Below are 10,336 nucleotides of genomic sequence, written 5' to 3'. Positions count from 1 at the left end.
GTATCAGAGAGATAGCACTTTTTAATTTTAAATTCTTCCTTGGCATTTGTTCAACACTTTATAAATTCAAGTTTGTATCACCACACACGTTAGAATGACTAAAATAAAAATATAAATGATTTTAATAAAATTGTAAATAATGTATTTTAAACAACAACAAAAAAATACAATATTAAGGACTAGCAAGGATCTGTGAACATACAATGGTACCACCACTTAGAAAGTTTGATAGTTTGCTGTAAAATTAAACATGCATTTACCATACCACCCAGCAACCCTCCACCTGGGTATTTACCCTAAAGAAATGAAACCTTACTTGCACACAAAAACCTGTGCACAAGAGGTCATCATAGCAGCTTTACTTGTAATAACCCCAAACTGAAAAGGTCCAAAGGTCTTTCAATGTGTGAATCATTAAACTGTTAATGCATCCTTGTCATGGAATACCACTCAGTAGTAACAAAGAACAAATTGTTGATATAGGTTAACAATTTAGTTAGATCTCAAGGTGATTATGCTGAGTGAAAAAGAAACAATCTCAGCAGATTACATCCTGTATGATTCCATCTACATAACACTCTCTAAGTGACAAATAAATAACACTCTTCATCACTACAGTGATGGAGAAGAGTTGCCAGGGTTTAGAGTGAGGAGAAAAGGCATATGAAAGGAGAGCAAGGAGGGAGTTTCTTTGTGATGAGGAAGTAGTTCTGTATTCCGAGTCTGATGGTGCTGACATGAATCTACACATGTGATAAAATTTCATAGTACTATACACCAAAACAAAAATAAAAGCACATGCAAAAATTGATGTGAACTGAGGAAGGTCTGTAGTTTAGTTAATAACATTGTCCGTTTCCTGATTTTGGTGATGTTTATGGCTACGTAAGAAGTTATCCTTGGGAGAAACAGGGCGAAGGGTAGATAAGAACTATCTGCATTACTTTTGAAATTTCTTGTGTCTTATTTCAAAGTCAAGTAATCTTTTGCTTAATGAGGAGAAAGCCAAAACAAAAACAAAAACAATTCAACTTTGGTGGAGCCCGGATGAGAGGCTAGAAAGGCAGGGTTCTACTCCACCTTAATTGCCCTTTCGGACCATGCCTGGCTGACTCAGTTCTACAGCTAGCTAGCCTTCCTATATCCACTGCTTACTTGCTGTGTGACTGGGGAAGTCACAATCTGTGCCTCAGTTTCTTCATCAATACGATAGGAATAACAATGGTTCCTACATCATAAAATTCAGGTTAAGATTAAAGAGTGAATAATATCAATTGTTTTGAATACTTTATAGGAGTTCTATGAAGAGCATACACATGCTCTCCTTTGAATAAGTGATATGTACAAGCAGTCACGTGATGGGCTTCCTGTGTCATCATGAGGGTTAACAACACACCTAAGAAAGGGTGGAACAACCAAGGTATAAATGATATGAACTCCTTGCTTATATAGTAATTCTACACTATACCTATATTTACCTTCTGGTTTTCTTTCCCTTTTCAACCTATCTCACTTTCCAAAGCTTTGAAATGCATGGAACTGCCACTTTCAGCCCTTTGCTTTTGACATTAATTTTCTTTGAAATTAATAAGAAGGACAGCTTACACTAGGGAATTTTGCAAATTTTTCCCTGATTCATATTTGGTTTCTGACTCTCTTAATGCCCTCTTTGTATTTTCATCATTTCACTTGGACCCATTTGACTATAATGTCCACGTGTCTTTCCCTTACCAACTTGTGAACCTGAGGTCAGGAGCTGGCATGCATTCATTTATTCAACATATAGTGACTCAGTACCTACCATGTTCCAGGTATCATTCCAGATGCTGAGGATACATCTCTGTACAGACTTATGCCTTATTCCCATTGGTAGTTTTGATTGTGTATGGAATAATTCTTTGTATTTACTGCTTCTAGCATAGTGCCCAGCCCATGGTAGGTGGTCAAATATTTCACAGGTGGATGGGTAGAGTGATAAAATGAATATTTCTGTTGGCAGGTACACTGTATTCAAACAAAATGTGCCAAAACGTGGTGTGAAATTGGCTGTTCTACGCTTCCTGGGAGAATGAGAAAAAATTGTCATAGGACTATTGCAAATGAGCTATCTTTTTGCCTCTTCTTTCTTCCCCATGAGATTTTGTGTTTATCATTTTGCTGTGTATAAAGCAGTAAGTGAACAAAAACAAGACAATGCCATTGCAGAAGCAACTCCTTTGGAGAGATAAGGAACTACTAAAAGACTCTTAAGAAATCTTTGACCTTTTTCCTCATGAAGATGTTAATTATGAGCAATTCTTGTGTTGAGAAATATAAGAAGATTGGCCAGAAAATAGCAATGCTCCTCTTTAACTTTCTAATTTTGAATTTTCTCCATTTGACTTTTGCATTACTTTAATATTTGTTTCAGAGCCAAATCCAGGAAAAGGATCTAAAATAACAAAGGGGTTGGGAATGGTGTTGCCACTTCTTCTGGAGAGCAGCAGGGTAAGGAGCTGATTCCCTTTGTCGATTGTATAAAATGCTCCTCACAAAGCTATTACTCACATTTTAAGTCTGGTTCATGTAACTCTTACCTTGATTTTCATGGATGTACATTCCCTGGATGCGGTAGAAATATTCTAAAAATGATTTTAATTTATTATTTTTAATTTGCTATTACATACACATTGTGCAAAACTCAAAAGACTCCAAAGAACAAATCATGCGAAAAACATGTCCTTCCTTTCCACTTCCTGTCTCCTGGACAGCCTGTTCCTCTCCCTAGAGGCATCCATTAACATGTTTCTTATATGTCCTTGCAAGAAATTTTATGAACATCTATAGTTTGTAAATAACAAGACTCCATCATCCAAATGTGTTTCACATATACAGTTACTTGGAGTAAAATAGGGTAAAAAAACTGTTTAGATTTCTAATTCAAATAATTCCTGCTCAACGGATTGATTATATTTTCTACTTACTTTCAAGAAAAGAGGCAAGAAGAAATATCTTGGAATTCTAAGAGTGTTGGCGAGGAGTAAGCCACCGTGCTCAGCCATTAAGTCAGAGATGGCCTGTCTTCCCTCCTAAAAACCACAGACTCTGTAGATGACATTCAAGTTTCCTTCCACAGGTAAGGACCACAGTTCTACTAAACAAGAGATCACATTTACCTTTCTCAAGTCAAAGTGCAAGATAGGTACCTGTTGCATCTACAGGACTGTACGGTGAGATTGATGCTCTGATGGCCCAGGTGCTACAGAACTCAGATTCCATGATGTAGTCAGTGCAGTTTTACAACTCGTTACATGTTACGTCATTTCTTTGAAAATCAGAAAAACTTCACTCAAATATATATAGAAACACAAATCAAAATAACATCACTTCCCAAATATTCTTGATTAATCATACCCTGTACATTATGCTCAAAATCACGAAGAATTGATTCGTTGCAGGTGGGTTCATCAATGCAATTAACCTCCAAGATGTTGTCCCATCGTGCCTGGAAATGTATCAGTTCTTAATAGTCCATAAACATTTGCCATCGGGTTATGAGTCCCAAAGCAAGTCTGCAGAGTTGAGCGGGACTGGCTATGGGAAAATCGCAATTGCAGATCTCCAGGTTAACTCCCTGTAAGATTTATCCATCAGATCTGCAGTGAGGCTTGAGAAAAAACACTCCCATCACAAGCTCTTAAATCAGTGGTTCTCCAAGCTGACTCTACATCAGAATCTTCCTGAGAGCTTCAAAAAAAATGCAGATGCCTATGTCCCATCCCGAGATTCTTATGTAATCGGTCTGGTGTATAACCTAAGCATTGCACTTCCCAAGCTCCCCCGCTTCTCATTCCAACGTACAACCAGGACTGAGAACTACTGCTGTAGATTTTGACCAGGATTGCTTAACTCTAGAAGTGTCTTTGGATCATCAGGAATTATTTACTTCTCTCCTGTGGGGTTGGTGTACTCTCCCCTATTATCTCTACTCTTTGCGTGAAACCGAGGCATAATCTCAGGCTACTCGGTGTGATCTGGAGACCAGCAGCGCCCAGCTCACCTCGGTAGCCCCCTCACCTAACAACTGAAACAGGATCTGCATTTTAACAAGATACCCAGGTGTTTCATTTGTTTGGTAAACTTTACAGAGCACAGCAAATCGGCCTCAAATTATGCATTCCTAACAAGTTCCCAGATTTTGTGATTCTGCTTGTCCACAGCCCCAGTGGCAAGGATCTACAGTACTTTCTCCAAGTGTGGCCCAACGAGGGTTTCAAGAAAAGAAGTGTGAAGCTCTGTTCTGGACTTGACCACAAACTTCCTGATTCAAAATCTCTGGGAATCTGGTTGTTTATCTGCTCTACTTATCCCAGAGTAGGCATCATGCTCTCCTTTGAAAAGCAGCCCAATTTAATTGTTTAAAAGCTGCTCTGCATTGAGCCGAAGTTGGCCTGGAGGAAACAATATTACTCTCTAGAGAAAAATTCTCTTCCTTAACCCTTTAAGGAACCGAAGATAGTCTTTCTCTTGCCTATGTGATCTTTATCAGGCTTAGATTCCCCAACAATCGTTCCTCGTTCTGTTTCTTACTCTTCTGGTTACCCCCACGTTGGATACCTTCCAGTTCGGCATACCCATCAAAGTAAGGCAGCTCAAAGCAGAGATAACCTCCAAAGTGAGCAACACGGTATACAAATGAGACTATCACCTCTGATCAGAACATTATTATACTTTTTAATCCTGCAGCTGGAGGTTGCATTCTATCTTGTTTTGTTTTTAGGAAAGCTATGTATTATGTTAACTCAGTATTAAGCTTCTGTTTAACCACAACTCCTATGTCCCTTTCCCTCTGGGTCTTTAAGAGATGCCACCCCATTCCTATAGTTTCACAATTATGTGTTGAACTTAACTATAGGGCTTTACTTATGACCCAGATAAATATCACCACTGTGATCTCATCACCCACTGTTTGAGCCCAGTGAAGATGTTCTAGTTTAGTCCTGCATAAACAGCTGTGGTTGAATTCAGATTCAAGTCTGATCTCTAGAACTATGCTATAGGGCCTTAAGCAAGTTCCTTAACCTTTATAAGCCTATTTCTCATATTGTATGGATACAATAATAGTACCTATCTTACAGAATAGTTGCATGGATTCGGTTAAGATAATGTAAAAAGCACTTTGGAAAGTATAAAGCTGGGTAAATAATTAATTAATAAAAGCATCCCCAAGCTACAAATAATTTGCAAACTTAATAACCACAACATTTTGGCATTCATTCATTGTTTTCCATGCCCACAATAAGTGGCAGTCCTGAAATCCTCTGAAATACAAAATCTGTCTTTCCCACTCCTGTCTATGACACATTTTAGTTCGCTTTGTGTGTGCCTATGTGTATGTGAATAGTTCCTGTCTTCTGTCAACAAAAGAGGGAAAACCTAGCCTGAGAACCAGTGAAACCAAATACCAGGATACCAGGATGGTTCTCTAGAAACCACCCAGGTGAAAGTGGATGAAACCAGAAAACCCCTGTAATGTCACTGACATGGGTTTCACGGTGTTCAGACAGGGTATCTATTTCCAGTTTCTCATTGAAAGAAGAACTCAAAATTGCTAAGGTTCTGGCCATTGGAAAATCTGTAGAGCCAGGGTTCCCAAGCTAAGCAATGTGGTAACATATGAAATATAATAAATATAATGTAATATAGCCTACCATAAGATTTCACCCTGCCTTACTGCCAAGAAAGACCTTTGAAATTACTCGGGGCAGTGAGATTTCCTATAGAGAAGCCTGTGAACTTTTATAGACCCTCCCACAAGTGGTAAATCTTAGGTGGAAATGAGTAAGATGAATATACTCCAAGGTCTGCTTACCATTTGTACCTCTCCACCCCCAAATCCTCATTTCTTAAAATAGGAACAATCTCAAAACAGGAGCCTCAGGCTTACCCCCAAAGGCTGGAAAATGCTTGGTCATTTCATGCTTGGTAGTCTTTTTCTGTGAATCTCCTGGTACTTTTTCAGACACAGACCTTTGCTGATTTACATGATGTAGATTAGAATTATGAGGTTTTTAGAATATACATATTTTCAAAGAGTTGTAACTTGGGCACATGTACAAGGCAAGGATTAAATAAATATACACAAACGACTCAAGTAACAAACACCTAATATTTATTAATAAATTAGTACACTTGAAGGCATTTTTCTGATATCAGTCCCTTACCACTATCCACAAACCCTGCCCACACAAAGGGATTCCACACCACCTTTGCATTAGAATCTGGCAACTGAGCTTTAGAGAGTATGTTTATAAATGGGAGCATAGTTGCAAATATATCAGACAAAAGTTCTTACAGCTGCAGCCATTTTTACTTAAAGTGATTAGGTAATGAAGGCATCCACCAAGACCATCCTGGTGGTCTTGGAGGGCAGACTGGACCTATCAACTATGTGTGTGTAAAAAAAAACAAGACATCTTCAAAGCAAAGCTGGGCAAATTCCCTATGGAAAAGGTGCCACTGGCACTCAATGGTGACTTTCCAAGGTGCAGCAATATGTTCCAAAACCGCTCAATCCCTAAAAGATGAAGTTCAGGTTCTTTGGTGGCCTAGTTGTCAAGCCACTTAAATAGCAAGTTCTGATGGCGTGAGGATTTCATGTCTCCAGCCCAGAGCATATTGGTGTAAGAGGAGCGCAAGTACTCCAGCATTCTACACGGTGTCCAGATGAAAACCGCACAACCAGCAACAGTGTGGTCAAGTTTCTGCCATGAATATGAACTATACAACAAGGCATATTAGAAAGATAACTCAAAATCTAATTGAATTACAGTAACTCAGTGGGGTCTTACATTTCCTTAACCCTTAAGAAAAATCCGTAAATGACATATAATTAAAAAAAAAATAGTAAGAATAAAACAAGTAGGTGTGGATTTGAGACATGACGACAGCGTACAGAATTCACATGATGGCATTACATTTTTAAAGAAAAGGCTCACAATCCAGCGTGCTGGAATAGTCACACTGCATTTGTGGTACGTTTAAGTGAATTTAAAGTGCACAGAATAATTTTGAACATACGTAAGAAGGCAAAACAGAAAATATGGAACCTAAAAAACTTCAGTGGTGGGTATTTTGCAACAGTTACACCTTGAAAAGGTTTATAAACTAACTTCCCAGAAGGGTTCAAAGAAAAGAAAAAAAGAAAGAGCTCAAAACACTGGCCATATACTCTGTTACACACACACACACACACACACACACACCCAAAAAACAAAACAAAACAAAACAAAACACCCTGTCCCTAAAATGAGTCATTTCCAGAGTGCAGCATCCCTTGAGTTCTACAGTAAGTCGGGAAGATGGCTATAAACAGAGTCCAGGAGGGTCTGGCTGGCTTCCTGGCTCTTCACTCCAATAATTTCAAATAGCCGATCCAGCTTGTCCTCAGCCTGAGGAATCTCTTCAATCACTCGCAGCTCCTCAGGATTCAGAATGTGGAGCATATCATCAAAAATAGGCTGTAAGTCGCAGGGGTCCAGGCGTACCTGACGCAACACTGTGTCCTTCTTTTCTGCAGGGAAGAGAGGGAAGAGAAGGGGTCAGCTGTAAAGGGACTGTACTGGGCGGTCATGGAGGAGAAGGAAGAGTGATAGCTCCTCCCTCCCCAGTCTACCCCACCCCACCCCACCCCAAAGTGAGTGAGAGAACCTCTGGCACATTTCAAACAACACAGGAGTTTTTACTTGCATTGCACACAGAATAACAAGATTTGCCGAATGCAGATCAGACAAGGATCTAATTGAACTTGAACGCGTTGTTGATGTGCCCTTTGACATGACGTCTGCTACACCTAAATAACTTCTTCTCAATTCTTCTGCAACTCGGGAGAAAACTGAAAAAACTTTAAAAAACTGAAAAAGTAAAACGAAACAAAAACTTCCCGCCCTTTCCCCTCAAAAATCCCAAGTCACTGTAATGTGCTTATATGACTTCCTCACTATGTCGCTATATTTTAAAACTAACCTGCTAAGAGCAAAAGCACACAAGACAACAGTGCTTCTTGGGTCACACCTTACAATGGAGTAAGGAAGTGTAACTTTTATTACTAGTATAAAAAGCTTTCTCTAAAATATAATGTGTAACAAAGTACACACTAAAGTACATTTTACACAAATTTAAAATAGATAAATATACATACATAAAGTATATAAAACGTATACGATATAAATATGTAAAATAGAACATGTTTTATAAACATATAAACTGTAACGTAAAACATAACCCTCTCACAAAAATATAGCTGGAATTCAACAAACTAGGAAATTTCTAACAAAAACGTCATGAGTCTAGCGTACTTGCTAATTCTCTACCCTCCTATTAAAAACTGAAAGTGGCCAATTATACATCAAAGCACCAATCCATAATGTTTAAAACATTATTATATGCAATCAAGCTTAACAGCAAATTGGCATCCAAGTCACTAAAAACCTATACGTTGAGTCCCTAAAACCTACATGTACTTCAGATACTCACAATAAGTTAATACTTTAAATCCTTGGATCTGCAAGCCTGGTGAATAATTTTCAAAAAACCCTGCCAGACTACTTTTTATCAGACTGTCCCTGAAACACGCATTTGATAGCTCAGGAGATAAGGGTAACTGGACCCCCTGGACCGCAGACTCTCAGCCAGGCAGTGAAGAGCTGTAAAGGTTTCCTAGGCATGTCCCTACTGGTTAACGACGTGCTTTCTCTCAGGCCAGCCTTATCTTGGAGTCTAGGACAGGTCTTCCTGTCCTAGAATGATTCAACTACTAATGGACTGTGGGAGTGGAGAGGGAGAAACCCTGGGGGCTTTTGTGGAGGGAGGCTTAAAGAATGTCTGCACCTTTGGTAATAAAGGAGCCCGTCCTGCTCAATGCAGAGGAGCCACTGGATGTAGAGTCACAGCGAAGCAGGGGCTCAGACTCATCCACGAAGAAGCCCTTGTTCTTCTCCAGCGGGGAGGGCTCCACGGTCAGGAGAGCGGAATTCTCAAGTTTCGTGTTGGGGCTGGGGATAGGGCTCGGGCTAAGCGGACTGGGGCTCATCGGGAGAGCCAGTTTGTCAGTTTCCAGCTGTAGGAGAGAAAAAAAAAATTTTTTTATTATGTACTTAAAAATTATATGGAAAAAGGAAACTAAAATCTTTTCAGACGCTAGTTTTTGTTCCAATTAAAATTTTAGAGATAAATTCTCCCATTTTGACAGTTCTTATGTTATTGCTAGAGACACACATACACACAAACACACCACACACACACTTTTAAATCCTTTAAAAATATACGTAAGGATATGTATGAGCATTAAAAGTTAGGAAGCTTATGTACCAAGCTGTTACCTCGCAGGAGTGGAACTGGACAAGGAAGCGAAAAAGATCTCCAACTTAAAATATAATTTTGTAGAGCCAGAAAAGGTCTTACATAATATCTAGTGTATTACATCTAGCCTCTGGAATTGTGAGAAAATGTATTTCTGTTGTTTAAGCTTCTCAGTTTGTGGTATTTTATTATGGAAGCCCTAGAAAACTAATACACCTTCTCTTCACAAATAAAGAAACAGAGGCCTAGAGAAGTTAAGTGACTTTCTTAATTAAACGCTCCCAACCAGTAAGTGGCAGAACTAAGACTAGATCCTGGTTTCCCGACTCCCATTTCAAACTAGCTCAGGAATTAAATAAAACTTTGAAAGAATGAGAACAGAACGGCAGAGGCAAAAGCAGCTAAAAGGAGTAAGGCCCACCCCTCTGGAGCCAGTATATCAACTCTTAAGCATATTATGGAGAGCATGAGCGAGAAGCTTGCGTTCTGGAGTGGGCGCCAGAGAGACAATAAAAAGAAGCAAACAAAGAAGATGGTTTCCGATGGAGATAGTGAGCTTCATGACCACTCCGGCTGATGTGTGGAGAATGGATTTTAGGGAGACGAGCATCAAAACAGGGAGACCAGTTGGCATGCTGTTACAGTGGTCAGGTGAGGTATAATCATGGCTGTCCCAGGTGTACAGTGGAGATGGGGGAAGTGATAGGTGGTATCACCCCATTCCAGGTGAAATGACTAAAGCACAGAGAGGGTGAAAGCCAGTGCTCATCTCAAGTCTGCTTGACATCTCTACTTGGCCCTACCGTTCAACACTATACTTTAGAACTCTGGCAGGCACGTGGGGCATTTTTCAGTCCATTGACTTTTATCTTTTTATTGGCTCTTCCGGCATGGATGAAAATCTGAAAGCCCGGTGGCGAGATCACACAGGGAAGGGTTTAGGGAGTGATGTGCACTCTTCCCAGAGCTGTTAATCATGGCGCATTAGAACCCTCAT

The 10,336-nt window shown here is 39.6% G+C and overlaps 1 protein-coding gene across 1 annotated transcript in view; it reads right to left on the bottom strand.

The window, feature by feature from the left end:
- Positions 1 to 6,129: 6,129 nt before the first annotated feature.
- Positions 6,130 to 10,336, bottom strand: part of TNFRSF21 (TNF receptor superfamily member 21) — a 67,426-nt gene continuing 63,219 nt past the window's right edge. The window contains exons 5-6 of the mRNA XM_081038405.1: positions 8,869 to 9,097; positions 6,130 to 7,552 (exon numbers count right to left, since the gene is read on the bottom strand). Of these exons, the coding sequence (XP_080894531.1) occupies positions 7,323 to 7,552; positions 8,869 to 9,097 (459 nt within the window). The 3' untranslated portion in view covers positions 6,130 to 7,322. The remainder of the gene's footprint in view (positions 7,553 to 8,868; positions 9,098 to 10,336) is intronic.

This window comes from Rhinolophus hipposideros (genome assembly GCF_964194185.1).
Source record: "Rhinolophus hipposideros genome assembly, chromosome: 3".
Lineage (NCBI taxonomy): Eukaryota > Metazoa > Chordata > Mammalia > Chiroptera > Rhinolophidae > Rhinolophus > Rhinolophus hipposideros.
Note: the sequence above shows the minus strand (reverse complement) of the source record. Positions and strands in the feature narration are given on the sequence as shown.